Source organism: Gekko japonicus, unplaced genomic scaffold (assembly GCF_001447785.1).
Source record: "Gekko japonicus isolate JY-2015 unplaced genomic scaffold, Gekko_japonicus_V1.1 scaffold834, whole genome shotgun sequence".
Lineage (NCBI taxonomy): Eukaryota > Metazoa > Chordata > Lepidosauria > Squamata > Gekkonidae > Gekko > Gekko japonicus.
Window position 1 is genome coordinate 148,470 of NW_015165855.1, and position 21,454 is coordinate 169,923.

Consider the following 21,454-nt stretch of genomic DNA (forward strand, 5'->3'; position numbering starts at 1 on the left):
AGTCTAAGTGGAGCTTCCGGTTTATGGAGCAGCGATGGCGGACGTTCTCCCTGAACTGCGGGAGAGCGATCCGCACACCAGCGGTTTGGAGGGGTGCCACCTCAAGTGACACCCCCACGGAGCCTTTGCGATAGGCTCCAGGCCAGAGGACTTTGAGGGGTAGCCTCTTTGACGGCAGAACGCCGGAGAATTGAGGCTCCCCTCCGCCCTGACGGTCCAGCTGCTGTGTGGCCTCCGGGCACAAGCTGGTTTGACCGGGACAAGCGCCGGAGATCGAGCAGAATGACGTTTAAAGTGAGTGAGGTCAGAGAAACTGACCGACAATTAACCTGAGTTCAGAATAAACCGGATTATTGTAAAAGCGGATCCCCCCCCCCCGGCAAAAGTGGACCGCAAAGAGGGACGCCTCTTATGCGAATGAACTGATAAACGACACTAAGGGGGAGAGGGGAGGAAACACATCAAGTGTGTTTTGAGAGACTTACTTGAATACCGACATTGTGGGGCAATTTTTCGAGTCGGGGAGAAGCGTAGAAACTGTAAAAAAATTGGGAAAAATGGCGGCCCAGCAAAGAAAGTTGAAAACGAAACCGCCAAGCAGCCAGAGCCTAAAACCGGAAGAGGGAGCAGATGTCATTAAAATGCTAGCGGACATGCTCAAGCCGGTGATGGAGCAACTCGATGGTATTAACCAGCAATTGACCGTGATGAATAAGAACTTTGCATCTCAGCAGCTCCAGATGAAAGAAACGGAGAAGAAAGTGGAGCAGGCAGCTGAGAAAATTAAAGAGATAGACACCACAAGTAAGAAATTTAAGAAAAGAATGGGAGAAGTTGAAACAAAGCAAAACTTCCAAGAAAGCCGTTTGCTACAACTACAGATGGAAAAAGCTAACATGGTTCTCAGGTTCCAGGGAGTTCCTGAAGCACCTTTAAGGCCATGTGTGTGTGTGCATCATGTACAACTTACAAAACGAAATTATATGCTTAAAACTGAATATAACATGCACACAAATCATTTTTTTTTGCAAAACAATTTATTAGGATATAATAAAATCAAACATACATCAAAATTTATATTGTTATACATCCTTTTTCTCCTTTCTCCCACCCCTTCCCACAGTGTTCCAACCTCCAGCTCAGTTCTTGAAGTTACTTCCAACCTCTCTGCCTCTCTATACATCTACCGGTAACTTATCTTTTAACTGTTATTTTTATACATTTATCTTCTAACTTTCAATAGTTATCAAAGTAAAATAAGTTGTTCTTTAAGTCCCAATATTTCTCTAGATATTCTCTAAAGTCTTTCCAATCTGTAAAAAAAATCTTCAGCCTCTAGGTTTTTAAGTTTTCTTGTCATCTTGTCCATCTCAACCATAAAAAAAGTAGTTTCTTTATCCGTTCCTCAATCCCAGGGACCTTATCTTGTTTCCAACATTGAGCATAAGTCATTCTGGCAGTTGTGATCATATACCACATCAATGTACATGCACATATACGCTGGCTAGATGCTCTGCTTTACCTTCTGCAGTTCTTGAGGGCAAATTCAAGAAAACTCCCCGAAATGAGAGGCTATGCATGTGTGCGTCTGGGGAGATAGAATCCCAGGAACATGTGTTCCTAAGATGTCCATTATATAACGAAGCTCGCACAAAACTTATTGGTCCTCTCTTGGTTGGCTCCTCGGATCAGGATAAGATAGAGAAATTGCTTTTAAATTCTGATCATATAGCGCTACACCAGATAGCGAAATTTTGTTGTTTGGTTGTAAAAGCTCATCAGTGTTCAGGCAGCCACTTGGGTTAGGACTGTTTGTTTTTAATCTAATTGATCTTTTTATTCTTATTATTTTACTTTCTTAAGACTAAAATCCTGTCCTTTTTTACACCGTATTTCTGGTTTTAGAGTTTAAAATGCTTGTATAATTTTACACAAATAGTTTTACCATCTGGATATTTTAGACATTGTAACCTATTTATATGATAAATATTTGTAGGTATGGTTTTATATTGCTGGCTATGCGCTGTAATAAATCCAATCCATTCATTCATTCAATGTACACGCACACAAATCATGATGGGGAATAAGATGGTTTGCAAGCTCGTTCCCGGGCTCCACCGGAGGAGCGCTTCCTCCCCAGGTTGCGGCTTTTTTTAACCTGCCGCTTTCGCCAGTCGAGGGCGCGGGGGGGAGGCCCCCCCTCCAGCCGCACACCTCGCATCTGTATTCCTCCCAGAAGCAGCTCCGGGCAATGCGCAGCGTCCGCCCTCCTTCCAGGGCCGCTGCGGTCTGAGCCCGTCATGCAGGGCCACTACCCCCTGTATATAGGGGGCAGTGGCAGGGCCCGAGCAATGTTCCCTCTAAGCTGTGGAGTCTTGTGAGCAAAAATTCTCCTTATTGATCTCCTGGCATTAAAGCTGTGAGTGAGTGATTGGGCTCCTGCATAAATTAGTTTGCTCTGGAGCCCTCCTTCCTGAGCTAAGATAAAAATGTGTGAGCCGGAGGCTAAAAAACTGAGCTAGCTCACGCTGACTCAGCTTAGAGGGAACACTGGACTCCCGAGCCGCTTCAGATCGCGCGCCTTCCCCCGCCCGCCGGAAGTCCCGCCTCGCCGGCGCCCGCCGCGGCCCGCCAGAGTTCCGTTCTTGCGGCCCGACCATCGAGCGCGGGCCCCGGGGGGCCCGGCTCGGCGCTATGGAGGGCGGCGGGGGATCCACGCGCGGGGCCGGCCGCGAGAAGAAGAAGGGCAAGAACCCCGAGGAGGCCGCGGGGGCGGCGGGGGAGCCCGCGGGCGGAGGAGGAGGCGGCGGCGGAGGGAAATCGCGGAAATTCGTAAGTGTCCGTCAGGGAGAGGCGGGCAGCGGCGCTCTCGCAGGGCCGGTTCAGACGTGCGCGGGGAGGGAGTCGCGTGTCGGCCGTTCCCAGATATTTGTATCTTCAAACTTCGTTTCCAGGCGCGGGGAGCCGCGGGGGACGTCAAGCTGAATGGGAGCGGGGGGGGGGTCAGGCTTAACCCCTCGGTCCTGGTCCGAGTAGGGGTCCCGCAGATCGGACACGTGAAGAAACTCTCTGGGGATTTCCGACACGAGACTCTCGGAGCACGTCTGAATCTATGGATCTCGGGGAGCAGGACCGGGCCGGAGCTGCGGCCCACGGGAGGAGAAGGGGGGGAAGCGGGAGGGAGGCTTTCGCGCCCTGAGGACCTGTGGAGGGTGTGCCAAGGCCCGGGTCTCGCTTCACAGCACCCGTGTGTTCTGAGCGTCTGAATGCAAATAAGGAAACCTATCAGTCAGCGACTTGTTCCTTATAGGTTTGAGGTGCCTCTGAAGAACAGAAACCCACCCCATGTCATGTTTTGAGGTCTTTGCCAGTACACCTTCCCAGCATGTTTGAGACTAGAGGCAAATAGCCCCCACCTGGGATCAATGTTCCCTCTAAGCTGTGGAGCCTTGTGAGCAAAAATTCTACTTTGTGAGCTCCTGGCCTTAAAGTTGTGAGCGAGTGATTTGGCTGCTGCATGAATTAGTTTGCTCTGGAGCCCTCCTTCCTGAGCAAAGACAAAAATCTGTGAGCTGGAGGCTAAAAAACTGTGAGCTAGCTCACACTAACTCAGCTTAGAGGGAACAGTGCCTGGGACCCTCTGCTCAAGACTGGGCCTGCACCGAGGGGGGATCGATCGTTTCTCCCTCTATGTCGGTACTGCTGTTTGAAGCACACCCACCTGCCTGCTTTCGGGTGTTGTTAACCTTCAGTCGAGACAGAGAAAAGACCTGCAAAGAGAAGGCAAAGCCTGTCTTTTCTCACTCTTCTGGGGTTAATGAGGAGTCAGGCAGTCAGACTGTTTTGGTGGGGATAACTGAACCTCCCACTCACGCCACAGTCTCAATTTGTGCACTGTGTGTCTTGCTGTCCTTCCCCAAAAGATTGTTAAGATCCATTCGTGCTGTGCTACTTAGGAGAAATGCTTTCTTTTAGACACGTCCTCGTGAGGTGCCTGGTCTCTTCTGCTTTGCTTAATTTTTGTGTAAATGGAGGAAGCGTTTGAGATCTTTGCTGTGCGCTGCAGGATGTATCTGTTTTATTTCACCTTTTGACTTATCTAAACCGACAAACCCACAACTAAAACGTAGTAAAGCGGTTGGAAATTGGAGCTTGGCGAGGCGCGGATCTGACCTGGATGGATGCTTGTGATTTTGTTTCATTGCCCGGACTTTTCATTGTCTTTTGAAGCTTTCATCCTCAGATTCTATCACGTAAAACAGACAGTGCTTGGAGGAACGAGGTTGTCTCTACGTCTGTGATCTCTGCTCCCTTTGGAGTCTCATTTGCAGCAAGGTGCAGTCTGTCAGTCAGTTGAGCCCACGGGTGGCCAGTCTGGCTGCTGGAGCACACCCTGATCCCAAAGCGCCTTCTCCTTATGTGCCTCAGTCACTTCCTTTCTTGCAAGATAAGATGCTGGCAAAGGGCACTTTGGTGCTGATTTCATCAGTGTGAACAGCCTCTGAGAGCTGTCCTTTCGTTATGAACATTAGTGGCTCTGCCCCAAGATGCAGGCAAAAGGCTCTGCCACCTCAGAATGAAATGTAGCCGAGACTCTTTCAGGGACCTCTCCCCTTAGGTGCCACAGCTGCTGATTCCCCTTTGCCTGCTGTCATTGTACGGAGCAGTCTGGTCAGGGACCACATTGCAGACAGTGGTTTGACCACGGCGTGGTCAGAGGGCATGGAAATGAGGGGGTAGTTTTACACTGGGGCAATGGTGTCCTTAGTTATCCTGTTCTTAAAGCTGTGAATGATACCCCTCTGCTTTCCAGAAGATTTGAAACAGCTCTGCTGATCTGTAGCCACAGCATCATTCAAAAGCCCAGAACAAACATGTCCATAAGGCATATGTGATTTGTTTTGACGTGGGTCTCCTGTTGGCTGCCTGAGTTCAGCACGGGTGCTTTCCCTGTTTTCTCTAAGCTGGAGAAGCTGTGAGATCAGCCTTGGTTCACTTCTGACATAAGTTCAGCTCCTGGCAGTCAAAGGACCTTAAGGGAGTCTGCATAGCCACTGTGAACTTGGAGCAGGTTGCCCAATGACATCAGAAGGGAGGGGTAGGAAGTTGGGGGGCAGGAGCAATCCCAGAGCTTAGGGGAAAAAAGATTGATAACAGTTCTGCTAGTGGGCTTTTAGCTGTAGTTTCTGCAACTCTTTGCAGTGACCCTGCCGGTGAAAGTGTCAAGGAAAAGCAAGGAGCCAAAAACTTGTGACAAGCTCAGATGCTCTCTTGGGACTTAATTGGGGAAGTAGGAAACAATCTGTAGCTGGAGCCCTAACAAGGATTTGGAGCTCCGAGTGTGAGCTGGGGGCCGCTCAATGTCCAGCTAGCAGTCGAGTGGCAGTCTAGGCTGTCATTCTCTGCAGTACGGGAGAGGTTTGGCATAGGAAGTGAATGTCTGTAGCCTGACATATGTGGAGACATTATGTTAAAATTAGAGTGATGGAAAAAATTGCATCTGATTGAATGTGTGTGTGGTGAACCGGTTGACTGCTTTGCTCGGCGTGAGCTGTGTGACTTCCCATCTGCCTAGTTTGAGAAGCAGCAAGCAGGGTGGGGTGAAAGTTTGATGGTCCTCCTTTCAGAAGCATTCCCTGCCCTTGCCCCGCAGCCAACCTTTCCACTACCTGATTTTCACCACTGGAGAAGAGAATGGACTGTGAAGGGGTTATTATTTCTAGTACTAAAAATGGGGGAAGTGGTGGCCTTGCTTCTTTTGACAGGGTCTGGGCTGCTGCTTCTAATCTCGCCTGTCATTCAGTGCTCCTGTGGCAGTGTTGGAAGGCGAGGGGATCTCCTGTGGAGCTCTTGCCTCTTGGGGCTCAGGATTTTTAAGTCTGCAAACAGGGAAGAGTGGAAAGGGGGGAGAAGTGGTGGTGGTGGTGGTTAGACTTTCTGCCAAGGACACTGATGTTTTGAAAGCTTTCCTGTCTCTCCTTCCATGTATACGCATCATTGCCTTTTGCAATCTTCCATCAGTTTGCACTTTAAGATGAAAACAAAATGTTTACATGAGTGGTCTATTCAGAGGCTTAACAGCAACACAATCCTTACTAGTAGGGAAATGCTCTTTCGGGCAGAAGCATACGGGTTTCCCAAACTCAGCCTGTTCCTTTCATCTCCCTCTCAGCTTGTGCCAGGCACAGAGGGAGACTTGCTAGAAGAGAGAGTGAATTAACAGGTAGATGAACTTGTTTTGAAACAGACCAGTCTTTGGAACATTTTGGTAGTATTTCTGTGGCCATTATCCCTGGCTTTCTCCTTTGAACAAGGACGCAGTTTCTCATTCCATCTTCTCTTGAGGGGACTTTTATCGCTTTGCTGTGTTTGAAGAGTGATCAAAGCATGACATGGCGATGTCTTGCCATAAATATACTTGCACCTTTTTGTGTTAGTGTAAAACAGAAAAGAGTTGATGGGTGCAATCGACTGATGTTCCGTTTTCCTACTCTGAGAGAAGAGCGCTAACAAAAGAATAATATATGGGAATCCCAGGTAGAGCCCATATCCAACCGGTGCCGCCATTTGCACTGGCTCCAGGTCGAGTCTCAGATCAGGGTCAAGGTTTTGGTATTAACCTTTAAAAGCCCTAAATGGTCTGGGGCCAGCGCAACTGCGGGACCTCCTCTCCTGGTATACCCTCCAAAGAGCATTGCGCTCAATGGGTACCAATTTACTGGTGATCCCTGGCCCAAAGAGTATTCAGCTGTCCTCAAAAGAGCCAAGGCTTTTTCAGCCCTGGCTCTGGCCTGGTGGAACTCCCTGTTGTGTGGGACCCGGTCCCTGCAGGATTTGATGCAGTTTCGCAGGGGCCTGTAAGACGGAGGTGTTCCGCCAGGACTATGGTTGAGGACTGGGCTGATTTCCTTTCCTTTCCCCTTTCCCATCAAACTGTATGATAAATGCTCCCTCATAGAGTAGGAAGGAGCTGCGGTGGCTCAAGTGGTTAAGACGCTGAATTGCAGGCTGTGGAATGTCAGCAGTTCGAGACCCGAGTTGCCGCATGACGGAGTGAGCTCCCATCTCTAGTTCCAGCTCCTGCCAACCTAGCAGTTTGAAAGCAAGAAATTGCAAGTAGATAAATAGGTACCACTTCGGTGGGAAGGTAACAGCGTTCCGTGCGCCTTGGTGTTTAGTCATGCCGGCCACATGACCACGGAAACGTCTTCGGACAGTGCTGGCTCTTCGGCTTTGAAACGGAGATGAGCACCGCGACCCTAGAGTCGGACTTGACTGGCTTTCGAGCAAGGGAACCTTTACCTTTATAGAGTAGGAGCATTATGCTTTACTTCCCTTTCATGTGCCATCTTGTTAGTACTAGTAGCATTATTGTAAGAGTTGTTTTAATTTATGAATACTGTCGTTACCCGCTCTGAGCCCTGTTGGATAGGGGAGGGCAGGCTATACATCTAATATATAACTAAATAAAAGAAGGAAGAATGTTCTAAGGCACAAATTAGGGACCAGAGTGGAAGGCCACACTACCTTTTGACATGTCATGTGCTTTGGGAGGGGTTTTGGGTTCAGAGAGAAGGACTGTGCCTAATATTTGTCAGCCTGTTTATATCCCCTCAAAACTTGAAAAATGGGAGCTTTAACTATTTCTCCCCCTCTCAATCTCAATATATTGGTCCCCATTGTTTTAGGGAGAGACCACTTGCTGCTGTGACTCTGAGCCTAAAATTACTCTGTGGTAAATGTGGTGCAAAGTCCTCTGATTTATGTGTAGTTAGGTTAAGACTGGGTTTGGAATGGAAAAGACTGGGTTTGGAATGGAAAAGACTGGATTGTATTTACAACAGAAAGCCTGCAGTTTTTGTGTCAGCTTTTGTTGATTTCGATCCTAAGTGCTGTGCATGCGGTAGCTGTGTGAATGCTCATAGTCTGTGTGGAACTGTTTTGCATTTTTGCTGCCGGAGTAACATTTGGGGTATTGCAGTTCAGGTCCAGAAAGTCCCGCTGTTTTGAGTTCCCTAGATGCAAGGAGACTTCGTGTGATTTTCTCAGCCGCACCCACTGCAGGAAGTCAACACACGTTGACTCAAAACTACTTATGTGTTTAAGAGGGGAAAAAATCTCATGCTCAGAGCCACACAAGGGTGAGTTTTGTGTGTGGGTTTTTTTTTTTTGGTCATTATGCTACTTGCATTTAGAAATACTGATCACAGACTACAAATAGATTTTATAGCATAGATTCCTCAGATGGGGCACAGTTAAGAATTTGAACCACATACTGATATTGAATACAATGTTTAACCATTTCTCTGGCTCCTGTCATTTAATTTACTAGCCTCCCACGGTGATTTCCCAGCTTGTTTTTTTGGAAATGTGCATATTTATACAACCATTATTTGGTTGCAAATGGGAATCTTTTTTAGGGTTCAGGGTTGTATATGAAAGCAGACTGTCCGTGTCTTTGAAGCATTAACCTTGGAGGTCATAGAGACACGTGCCTGGTCTGTTTTTTCCTATGCGCCAAGAGACCACTCCTTAAAGTCTCGTCAGGGGAAGGACTTAGGGATTCTGTTTGCTCATAGACTAAGTATGAGCCTGTGTAGTTTGTAGAACAGGTAGGAGCTGTTCTTAGGTTATTAGCAGACATTTGCATCTGAGCAAGTAGTAGTTCATAACTGCACCCAGTTCTTTCTTGGAAGAGAGATGTTGACAGGTTAGGAGAGCAGCCGAGGCCATAGAGCCTACGGAGAATCAGAGGCCCCAAAAGAAGACAGAAGCAGCGGGTTATGGACTGGGCAGAGCTCAGAGTGCCCACTCCGAAGAAGCAAAGGACATCAGGATGAACTTCTGAAAGCTCAGAATAGATGGGCACTAGGATAAGCTATCAAGATGCCCTTGATCTCTGGGAGCTTTTGAAACTGATGAGGCAGAATGTGTTGGCATGCCAGAGAGGCTTTTAGGCGTATTGGTGCCCTATTTTAAGGCAGAGGAATTGATGAGGTGATTGGGGTGTGTGTGTGTGTGTGTTCACTTTGATGCGGGAGCATAATCCTTCACAACAGCCCCTGAATTTGGAGTGTGGTAAAAGCATTCCCTTTGACGAATGATGGTGAGGTAGAGGAAAGCAATATGCCGGTCTTGCTTTTATCATTATTGTTACTGCTTAATAGTTCACTTTTGCTCCCTCCAAGGAGTTCAGGGCAGCCTGCTCAGGGATGTGTCCATTTCAATCTCCTATCGACTATAGATGGGCCTAAAACTGGATCTGAACCCAGATTTCCCTTAATCCTGTATATTGCACAGGGCGAGTTGATGTAGATTGTACCCACCATGCAGAGACCTTGATCACATCTCTGGCTAGTGCCAGTGGATTTATAGCCCAGTACAGATCATTGGTGGAATGCAAAATCCTGTACCGAGAGTTGTTTCGCAATGGGACATGTCTTGTCATTTTCTGACTAATATTTAATTTAGCTGAAGGGCATACTCTCTTTTTCATTAACAGACTTCAAACGCTACAAAATATTTGTAGAAATCATCAGTTAAGACCGTATGAAGCGGTTTCTAGCTTTGTAAAAGTGATGTAAAATTTTCAGAATGTGTTTTTCCCCCCAGAAAAAAACTCATAATTTTTTTGAGGGGAGGGGAGCAAACTGCGCTTCCTTAACTCACATATCTTAGTTTTTGCCATCTTAGAGGTAGAAGAAAAACAAAAGCTGGAGGCAGAAAATACAAATATTGCAAATAGTCTCATATAGACATAATAGAGCTAGCAGACTATTTGGATATCAAGTTAAGATCTATAATATTGAGATGCATAATCACAGTGTACATTATAGTATATTAATCATGGACAAAATTAGTCACATGGAAGCAATACATAAATCCTTGAAGTGTTTTATGTGTTTACACTACAGAGAGAAATTATTATCTAAAGCCATAGTCTTGCATAAAATCTTCATACTACACATTCTGAGAGAGTAAAACTTTTCTGAAAAGCATTTTACTCATTCCAAAAGAGAGAACATACCATCTTTTTTCCCTCCCAGTGATCCCTAAAATTCCTGATTTTTCCATTGGAAAAATGGGAGGGGGAGTTCTTTAAAAAAAAACAACCCCATCTGACCCCCAGTCTCCCCCTCCAGTTTTTCACATTTCCTCCCTGCATCTTAACATCTCCAGACTTATGCTGTTGGTAATTAAAACTATTAAATGTAAATGTTTGTATTGGCTATTTCATTATTATGTTACAGTGGAGACATTTAGGAACTGTATTGTTCTTTTACAATCAGCAAATTGACTCCCATATTGTTGCCAAGGAGTTCAGCTGTGTGCTGTCCTAGTTCCTGCAAGTTAACCATTGTCATAGTCATATTTGCAACACACTGAGTGCTAGAGATCCTGGACTGGTTCCAGTCAGCTTTTCTGCTGATTTAAAAGGAAAGAGGTCCTTTATGACCCCACCAAAAACGCTGTTCTGGGGATCATAGATCCCTCAGTTACAAAAGCCATCTGGGGCAGGGGGCTGTAGTGGGGGCAGGAGTTGGGTGGGCCTGAGTGAAAACGCCAAAGGATTCTAATCCATGTTTAGCAAAGCCTCCTTCTGATTCACAAGCTGCATTTTCTGTTCCTGAAGTTTTTGATTACTTGAAGTTACTGTCCTGCCGAGGTGCTGCTGCCCGGCCTCGGGATATTTCTAAAACGAAACCTTGTCAGGAATGCTCCGGGACCTTGATTCCAGGCTTTCAACACGCTTACGCTTTGCCAAACTCTTTAATTAAAGTCGGAGCCAGGCCGGAGAAAGGGAGGAGGAGGAAGAGCCTGTTTTACACCTGCTGATCTTCAAGGGCTGGAAGGAAGGAAGCTTCGGATCCTGAGAAATTTACAAAGGCAGCAGCCTCCGGTTGACCAGCCCTAACCCAGTTTGAATTTGAGACATGATCATTCTAGGCCGACTTTATCTCTGCTTTGAATCTGGAATGTGCTCCTGATTCGGACTTACAAAGTGTACCCTCAGGTGAGCCAGGCAGCAGCTGACCTTGTGCAAACAAGCTCTTGAGAGTTCCCTTTTTTAACTCCTGACAGAACGTGTGTGGGATGCTCAAATCAGTGTTGGTGTGGTCTAGGCAGGAGTCTGAGAGCATGTCCTTTATGAACAGTGCCTCTGAGACAGAGGAGTCATGGCGGAGGCCTCCTTTATGTATTCGTGTAGAAACACAGCTGGAAGGGACCTCAAGGGTCATCTAGTTCAACTCCCTGCACAATATAGGAAATTCACAGCTACCTCCCCTTCCACTCCCCCCAGTGACCCCCTGCTCAATGCCCAGAGGAAGGCAAAAAAACAAAAACAAAACCCAACCCTCCAGGATCTCTGGCCTGGAGGAACATTTTTTCCTGACCCTCCAAGTGGAAATAAGCACTACCCTGGGCACGTGAGAAAGGGCCAGGAGGACCAAGCACTGAGGCAACCCTTCCTGCCCTCCCTCTCATGATCTGCTTAAGTTCACAGAATCCGCATTGCTGTCAGATGGGCCATCTAGCCTCTGCAAGAAGGAGAGCAATAATTTTTATGCAGGGTTGCAGGCTATATTGAGGAGGGGAAAGGGGGGGGGAGAAACTTCTTTCTTCTGCCTCTTTAGTCAGTAAAGCTCATGTAAGAAGCAGAAGGCAGTGATGTTTGCCCTCTTTCCTCTCTCCACTCTGGGTCCTCCCCATGCATGTAATTCTACAACTCTGCTTGGCCCTTAATTGTTGTAAATGGTTGTCACATCTGCCCCCTCTGCATGAGTCTCACTGCAACAGGGAAAGAAAGCGTTTGAGAGGGCGCTCCCCTCATCGCTTCACAGTTTCCCTCCGCTTGGTTCCCTTCGGAGTAATGGAGGAAAGTGCCCATGGCAAGGGATTAGAGAGAAGACAGGTGGGGAGAGAGAGGGTTCAGCACCCTTCCTCCTCTGCCCTCTTTTCCATACAGTCAGCACACCGCTGTCACAGGCATGTCAGCAGTAAATGTGGCTTCTAATGTCACATCCGGTTTGGCCCTCAGACAAAGGAGCCTCTCCTCCCAGTCGATCAAGTCACTGTCTGCGTGTGATTACTGATAGCTCTGCAGTGTTTGCAAATATGCATCCTCCTTGAATAAGCAGCATCTGGTCCTTCAGACATGGCCAACTGTGATGCATCCCGGGATGAGACTTGCCCAAAGGTTGCTAGGCAAAGAAACACAGCAGAGGGCTCTGGTAGATGCCGGGGGAGCAGGGGAGGAATGTTCCAGCAGCAAGCTGGATTAACACTTGGAATTCACTGCCACAGGAAGTGGTGGTGGCTACAAGCATGCACGGCTTCAAAAGGGAATTAGATAAGCATATGGAGCAGAGGTCCATCAGTGGCTATTAGCCACAAGGTATAGATAGGGGCTCTGGGGCAAGTGATGCTCTGTCATCTTGGTGCTTGGGGGGGGCAACAGTTGGAGGGCTTCTAATGTCCTGGCCCCACTGGTGGACCTCCTGATGGCACCTGGTATTTCTGGCCACTGTGTGACACAGAGTGTTGGACGGGATGGGCCTTTGGCCTGATCCAACATTGGCGTCTCTTATGTTCTTATGTTCTTAAGCTGGGTGATAGGCCCTTGCTCCGTTCACACTGTCAGATCTTGACCAGTGGAGGAGCCATGTCCCTGTAGCAGAAGCAGAGCAGATAATAATTAACTATCGTATGGCATTGTGTATAGAATAGCCAGAAGATCCTAAGATCGTCTGGCTGCTGAAAGTTCTAACTCTTTTAGTATTATGTACCGCTAGGTGGTGGGATAGAGAGTTCTGAAAGAACTGTGGCTGACCCAAGGTCACCCAGCTGGCTTCATGTGGAGGAACGGGGAATGGAACCCAGTTCTCCAGATTAGCGCCCCCTGCTCTTAATCACCACTACCAAGCTGGCTCTCAGCGGAGCAGATGGACAGAGAAGAGGGCTGGAAGCCAGAGCCAGGCCCGCTGTTCCCATGGCTGTGGAATGCTGTTGGATACAATAAGGCAGGCAAGGCTGGTGAGCAGGGGTGGGAAATGGTCAGTAAAATCAGTAAAAGTCAGTTTTTTCCGTCTTGGTCAGTAATTTGTCAGGTTTTTTTACAAAATTGGTCAGTAAAGTCAGTATTTCTTTGATTTTTGTGAATGCTGTTTTTTTGTTTTCATTACTGCATTTTTGGGGGGACACAATGACTTCCCAAGTGAGAAGACAGATTGTTTTTAGTTCAGTTATAAAGTACTTTAAGGGCTTTGTTCCTAAGAGTAGAAGTTATTTGGTGAAATCTTCCACCAATTATAGAAACGTAATTAACCTCTTAAAACATGAGACTATGAAAGCAGGGGTGATGGATATTGTGGGATTCAACATGGCACAGCGAACGCTAGAAGGAGTTGAGAAAGTGATAGAAAAAGAGGACAAGAAAAAATGCTCGTGGATGCAGTGCAGAGAACTGTTGAGAAACGTTTGTTAATAACTTCTTTTTGAATGAAAAAGACAAAGATAAAGTAAAAGCAAAGACAAGTCTTGCCTTACAGTAATGTGTGGTTTTTAATATCTTTTTGCCGTTTTGTTATCTGCAGTGTGTGATTATTTTTAAAAGGGAATCTTTTTTGCCTTAAATTTTGTATAATAATGAAAACATTGTCCTATCTTCATTAAGAATATTAAATGAAAAGGTGTGCGATCCTTTTATCTGGATCACATCTGACTATGAGGCTGGCTATGGGGATGGTGGAGGCTAGATAATAATAATTTTTATTAAAGTCCTAGTTTTACTTTTAAAATACTAGCTTGTCAATAGGCTGACATTAAATTGTTCAGTAATTTGTCAGTTTTTTGTCCGTATTTTGTCAGGGTTTAAAAAAAATTTGGTCAGTGAAATCAGTATTTTTGACCCTCTGACTAGTTTCCACCCCTGGGTGAGTCAACTGGGCAGCAGGTGCAAAGGAGTCTTTGCAGGCAGAGGGGTGATACAGACGGGAGTCACCTACTAAAGTGGTCTACTCCCTTTGTAGGCTGGTTGAGTCAGAAGGGTTTCTGGTGGTGTTTTGGGGGAGTTTGCTACTGTCATAGCCCCTGATCAACCTTTGGAACTCTGAAATGGGTTAACATGGTTCTTCCAAGCATCCCCTTTGGTCCTGTAGACTTCATTCAGCATGGAAGAGTAGAGGTTAATGAAATGGGCCATTAGCTGGCTAGAGAGCAAGCCGAGGAAGGCCTGAGATGAAGCCAGCTGAACACTTTAAAGCCCAGTTTGAAGCCTACTTCGCGGTGAAGCGCTCTTGCTTTTCTATCACTGATGCATAGAGGGAGCATTGGTCTGTTCTCAGTGTGGCATTTTGGATTTTAAAGCGTGTGTGTGTGTGGGGGGGGAATGCTGATTTTTCTGAGTTATTGGTTCTGGTAGTAAATAAACAATCTGTGGTCTGCAGAAGCTGCCTTTACTACACATCTCATCTTTTGTGGATGTGCCAGAAGACACCTGTGGACTCACTCGCCTTGATCAAGGTTGTGCTGTTTCCTTCACATTCTGGAGCTAGCAGGCTAGCATGAAGACACCTGAGTGCGGTGGGTCCTTCTGTGTTATTAAAAGGTAAAGGTAAAGGTTCCCTTGCTCGAAAGCCAGTCGAATCCGACTCTAGGGGTGCGGTGTTCATCTCCGTTTCAAAGCCGAAGAGCCAGCGCTGTCCGAAGACATTCAATGGTTATGTGGCTGGCATGACTAAACACCAAGGCGCACGGAACGCTGTTCCCTTCCCACCGAAGTGGTACCTATTTATCTACTTGCAATGTCTTGCTTTCGAACGGCTAGGTTGGCAGGAGCTGGAACTAGAGATGGGAGCTCACTCCGTCATGCGGCACACTCGGGTCTCGAACTGCTGAACTACTGACCTTCCACAGCCTGCAGTTCAGCGTCTTAACCACTTGAGCCACCGCAGCTCAAGACTGTGATATTAGCCCCCCCTAAAATGGAAATGTTTCAGATTGGTGAAGAACTGCCTCTGAGGCGCACTTTGGATCAGCTGGCATTTCACAGCTTTCCAAAGGCACTTACTTGGTGCTCCTTGGAACTGATATTGTGACTTCTAACAGCAGCCAGTGGGGAAGCTTGGTTGCCCGTGTATCAGAAAAGGCACCCTCTTTAATCCCTACCCTAGCAAGAGCTGCTCTTGTGTGGGAATGATGGAGCTCTCTGCTAACCTGTAAGTGGCTTTTCCTCACACCTCTTGGTTCCTAGTGTTCAGGCTGCTTCGTAACTCTTATGGTTAAAAAAAAATGTATTTTATTAATTTGGGGTAAAAGGTAAAGGTTCCCTTGCTCAAAAGCCAGTCGAATCAGACTCTAGGGTTGCGGTGCTCATCTCCGTTTGAAAGCCAAAGAGCCAGCGCTGTCCAAAGACGTTTCCGTGGGCATGTGGCCGGCATGACTAAACACCAAGGCTCACGGAACGCTGTTCCCTTCCCACCGAAGTGGTACCTATTTATCTACTTGCAATTTCTTGCTTTCGAACTGCTAGGTTGGCAGGAGCTGGAACTAGAGACGGGAGCTCACTCCGTCATGCGGCACACTCGGGTCTCGAACTGCTGAACTATTGACCTTCCACAGCCTGCAGTTCAGCGTCTTAACCACTTGAGCCACCGCAGCTCCATTAATTGGGTGTGTGTGTGTCGAATAAAGCTCACAGTACGTCATAGCCTCAGATGTCCTTGGAGGGCACAGAGCGCGTGCCACCAGCTGCTAATTTTGAAGCAATCGGCATATTTGGCAGTATGGGAGTAGCACAGCAGCAAAATATTGGGGAGAAAATAAATGGGAATTGCCAAAATACAGCTTTTTGTCAACATTGACTGGTTGGTTTGTCTGTTTTACCTGTGTGTGCAATTGTGGTAAAAAAAAAGTGTCCCCAGTATTCTTAGGGAATACATTGAAACACCACAGGGCAATTGACCCTGTTAAGGTGGAGGAATGCTCGGGATATTTAGAAAGTCAAAACCAAAGCTCTGTACCATTTTCCCTTGCTTCTCTGGGTTAACCTGCCCCACCTCTTCAGGTGAGACATCGTCTGCCTTTCAAGAAATAGGACTGATTTGCTTTTGTCACCTGACATTGTTTTATGGCATTAGGTTTTCCAAATGGTTTTGGAGTGTGAGTTAGGTTAGGGTCAGGTGTCCCTCAACACGACACCTCTTGCGCTTGGCAACCCATTGGAGTGTTTCATTGGTCGCTTCTTGATTTTTATGTCCCATGCCCGCTTGGTGGGCCCCGCTGCTTCTGTGCAGCAGCATCAAGGTTTGCCTCTTGGTAGAGAGAGATTTCCTCACTGCAGCCTGTTCCGTTAGTTCTAAGCCTGTGGCTGGCGACTGTTTCCTGTGCTTCAAACCACAAGAAGTGACAAATGTGTGCCTGACATAGATATGGAGTCCTGGGGCAGGCAGGGTTGCTGCTCCCAAGACAGATGTCTGTGGGCAAAGAATCAACACCTCCCCTTTCTGCTGCTTCTAAGCTTGTTGCTACCCCCCCCCCATCCCTCCAGGCACTGGTGCGTGGTATTCTAGTGTGTGGCCTGGGAAATAGAAGTGCGTTCCGTGGTATGCCAGTTCCTTCGTACTAAAGGACCCTCCTCCTCTCTGCAAGCACCCCTTGACTGTGTTTCTTTCCTAGGCAGAAGTTGCTATGGAAGGTTGATGTTTTAGTGAGGAATTAGGCCCCTCTCTGCAGAGTAGGGAAGAGGCATTTGGAGAGGCCATTATACTTGTAATGTTCTCATGTGCTGTTTCAGGATGTGCCCTCTTTCCTTCCCCCTTACTTTAAAAACTCTTACGTCAAAATGGAAGAAGAGTTGCACAAAACAACTCACTTGAGCCAAAGCGAGAACTGAGTCATTGTCAATGCAAAGAGCTTCACAGCATGTTACGTGATCGAATGCGCTCACTAGGCAGGAGGAGTTCTAGATTTCTGGCCTGCTATAGAACACATGGTTGTGGGTGTGTGCTTGAAACACTGTCAGAGGTTTTTCCTCTTGGGGACTTGCTCCCCCCCCCCATCAAGTTGCAGCCATCTTATGGTGACCCCATAAGGTTTTCAGGGCAAGAGATGTTCAGGGGTGATTTGCCATTGCCTGTCTCTGGGTGCGTTCAGAGGCGCTGTTTGATCTGGTGTTGTCATGCTTCAGCAACAGATTTTATATGCACGATCACACAGTCAACATCTGCCTCCCATCCCCAACTGTTGGTTTCCGGCTCAAAACCGCTTTAACCTGGAGTATTTTGTTACCAAGTCCCAAAGTGGTGTTTTCTCAGCTCTCCCGTTTAAAGCCGCATTTCCCCCCTGTGTGATCGCTCCTCCGGTGTCAAGCCACTTCCGGTTTAAACCCCCTCCCCGCTCGAAAGCTGCCCAAGGCTTCTGCTTATTGCCCGCCTTTTTTTTAATGCGTTGGCGGTGTGCGCATAGGCTGAGCTCCGCTACCGTGTTTAGAAAACCGACATTTAAACGGTCACTTGTTTTAGAGTTTAGAAGAGTTCGGGATCTCACGGAGGCCATTTTCGGGTCAAACTTTTAAAGGGAAGTATTTTGTTGGAGGGGTTGGATTGGTTCTGTGCATGCGCCATGATAGTTCCCCCCCCTGTTCTATGGAGGGGCGCCTATCCATATGCGCAAACTGAGAAAAAATGTAAAAACCCGCCGACGTACACTCCCGCGTGTCGGTAGTGTAGATGCCGATGGTACTGAATGAGGTTAAAATCCTCACAGCATTCCTTTTCTGGACTGATACTGTTACGTTCCCCCCCCCCATCAAATCACAGCTGATATGATGACCCTGAAGGGTTTTTAAGGCAAGAGACATTCAGAGGTGGTTTGCCATTGTCTGGCTTTGGGTAGCAACCTTGGTATTCCTTGTGGTCTCTCATCCAAATACTTAGCAGGGCCAACCTTGCTTAACTTCCAAGATATGATGAGATTTCCCAAGCTCTGACAAGATCGGGCTAGCCTGTGCTGTCCAGGTCAGGGTAGGGGACAGTTATGAAGGTACGAAAGTTCCCCTTGCAGACAAGTATACCGAGAAGTGCTTGTGGCTGCACAAATACTAATGCACAGAGGAAATTAAAATAATTTTCTTCTATGAGTTCATTGAGGGTTTCTGTGCCCTGTAGCTCCTGTGAATGAACTGGGTGTCCCATATGACTGCTTACCTGGGGTCAGAGAAGATGAAGACGTGAGCGGAACCTTGCTTTGTAGACAGTTGAAGCAGAGCTTGGCTGCTTTAAATAATGACCACAAAAGATTTGGTTCATTGACCGTCAAATATTGGTAAAGCATTTCACTCTTGTTAGAACAGAAAAGATAATCAACAGCGGTTTGATGCTTGTGTTAATTACAGAAGCTAGCTAGTGAATTGTTATTGTAAAACAAAGATAGGGATGTTTAAAAACTGTAATGAACCATGTTAGCCAAGGTTTCTAAAAATGAATGATCCATTGAGCAGTTGTTCTTTTTGGCCTGACTCCTGGAACACCAAAGTCAGCCTACAGTTACAAAATTAAATTGAACCAGACACTAAGTAAATTAGCAGCGGCTATTTCTTAAAGTCAGTTTTTAAAGGCAGCCGTGTTCAGTAGGCCGCAGGACAGCCCCTCCTGCTTGCAGATGCTAGGAGTTCAAGCAGGGGGCCGGTGGGAGAAGCTGTGCTCTTCTGCCAGAGGGAGACAGCTGCAGGGTGTAGGTGCAAACCACTCCCCTTCCGCCCTTGCTTACACATGATGCTGTAATGAAATGAAGAATATAAGCTGCCACCACCTATACAGTGACATTGTTGGCTCTTATCTGGCAGTTAGCCTGTGTGCCAGCCCTGTACAGATAAGAATGCACCTCCTTTTCTGTCCTGCCTACTTGTGCTCAGAAGAAGAGGAGGAGGAGGAGGAGGAGGAGGAGATTGGGTTTATACCCCACCCTTCACTTGGAGTCTCAGAGCAGTTTACAGACTCCTTTCCCTTCCCCTCCCCACAACAGACACCCTGTGAGGTAGGCGGGGCTGAGAGAGCTCTTTCAGGAACTGCCCTTTTAAGGACAGCTCTTGTCAGAACTATGGCTTGCCCAAGGTCATCCAGCAGCTGCAAGTGGAGGAGTGGGGAATCAAAACCTGGTGCTGTAATGAAATGAAGAATATAAGCTGCCACCACCTATACAGTGACATTCTTGGCTCTTATCTGACAGTTAGCCTGCGTGCTAGCCCTGTACAGGTAAGAATGCACCTCCTTTTCTGTCCTGCCTCCTTGTGCTCAGACCTATTCCCTAACACCAGTGCAACAGTAAAATGAATAATCTGCTCGACAAGCATTTTGTGTTACTTGAAAAGTTGCAGACTTTCATTCAAGCAACAGATAATAAGCCCAAGCAAATATTCTTTGCGGGGCATGCAGAGTGAGGCCCAGTCTGCAATCTAGCATTTGCTCCGCTATTTTACCAAACCCACACTGGAACAGAAAAAGATGTGGCTCAAAACAACATTCAGATACCCCCAGGCCAACGCCAGTCGCCTCTCAATGGCCGTAAATCTATGCAGATGGCTACCATAAAACTGAGAGATCAAACAAAGTGAAAGCGGCATGTAGTCTGGACACTGCCATAAAATCTGACAGTCAGTCAAAGTGAAAATGGCATGCAATGTAGAAGGCAGTTTCTGTTCCAGCGTGGGTTTGGTAAAACAGCGGAGCAAATGCTAGATGCAAATTGGGCCTGAGTGTGTGTGTGTGAGAGAGAGACAGAGAGTCTGACAAAAATAATTGGAAGTGGTGATAGTTAAGAAATGAACTATTTAAATTAGCAGAACTTTTTTTGTGAGCTGAAGCCCTGCATGTTGCTTAAAGCTACACAGTCAAGATTATGTGCTATAAAATTGTTATCCATTAAATAGCACCTTAAAGGCTAACAGTATTTATTTCAACCTGAGCTTTCATGAAGCAGAGCTCACTTTTTCAGATACTGGAGTTGTGGGGTCTGACTCATGAATGATCATATTGAAATAAATGTTAGCCTCTGGCATTTTGTTCTGTTTTTGCTACCACAGACTGACATGGCTACCCCTCTGCAGTTGTCCATTCGGGCCTTTCAGCAGCTTTGCTACATTGGCGTTAGTGGCATAAAAGAGTGCATTTTTCCTGCCCCTTTCCAGGCAATGTTTATATTGTACAGGGGTTGAAATCCAACGCTGTCTGAGAATAGTGTTTGTGGATGGTGGTGGCCTCCATGGCTGTGGTCTCCATACTAACTCAAAGCACGAAGGTATGGTCTTGTGCTTGTGATGTGAAGCCGGCTTTCTAGGCCAATTGCATGATGTGTTAAAGTACACTCCCTGATTACTGGACAGCAAATAATTGCAGCGTTGTGAACAAAATATATTTACAAACTTAGGAACAGTCTTGAGTTTATGAAATTTTAGCTGCTTCTACAGGTAGGGCTGCCAAGTGGGGGCGGGTGGCGGGTAAACCCCCGCTTTGGAGGCCCGATTTCCACCGCCGCAGAATCGGGCCCCGGGGGGGAACCCCGCCCCCCGAAGCGCAGTGTGGGTGCGTCACAGGAAGTGACGCAACCATGTAGAGCACGTTGGGGGTGTGGCCCCAATGTTGGAGGGAAAACGCTATGGTTTTCCCTCCAACGATTGGGGCCACGCCCCCAACGTGCTCTATGTCGTGTGTCACTTCCTGTGACATTCTAGTGGCGCTTACCTCGGCAGCTCCCGGACCGAAGCGACGCTCCCCCGCCGGTAAGTCAGAACGACTTGGCAACCCTATCTACAGGTCTTGAAATCAGCAGATGGAACTGTGGTCATCTTCAGAGGCCCTGCTTTGGTTGTCCCCGCTTCCTGAGATTAGGGTCTTCTCAGTTGTGGCACCGAAACTCTGTCCCCTTCTGTTGCCATCTTTTGTTGTTCTTATGTTTTTGTGGGTGTATTTTAGCTCTGATTCTAATTGTTTCAATGATTATGATTGTTAAGATGTGATGTTACTATATACATTTTTAGTTTGTCACCTGCCTTGGTGGACCTTAGGGGGGCAAAAGGCAAGGTATAGGTTTTGTAATATAATAGAAAAAAAACCCTCATCTCCACCAATGCCAGGTTGTTTTAGTTGTCCTCTGAAAACAGTGTCGTGCTTTGTAGGAACAAAGTTACCTTATTATGGGAATACTGAGCCTGGCTTTATTTAATTCTCAAAGTTGTTGGCAGACCTTTCAGATCCAGAGTGTGAACCGAAGCTATTCTGCAGCCAGCCCAGTGGCTGCAGGACTTTGCCTGGTGTTGCCCTTTGGCTTGCTCTGCCTCATGCAATGGTAACCTTTCTTCCTCCTCTCTGCAAGGGTTTGGTTTTGGTCTGAGAGAGAGCAAGAGAGCACTGGGCACGCCCACAAACTGCTCCAGATTCCAAGACACCAGTTCAGCCTC

At 47.1% G+C, this 21,454-nt stretch overlaps 1 protein-coding gene across 1 annotated transcript in view; it reads left to right on the plus strand.

The window, feature by feature from the left end:
- Window positions 1-2,694: 2,694 nt before the first annotated feature.
- Window positions 2,695-21,454, plus strand: part of DIAPH1 (diaphanous related formin 1) — a 139,692-nt gene continuing 120,932 nt past the window's right edge. Inside the window, exon 1 of the mRNA XM_015411130.1 lies at window positions 2,695-2,832. Within this exon, the coding sequence (XP_015266616.1) occupies window positions 2,695-2,832 (138 nt within the window). The remainder of the gene's footprint in view (window positions 2,833-21,454) is intronic.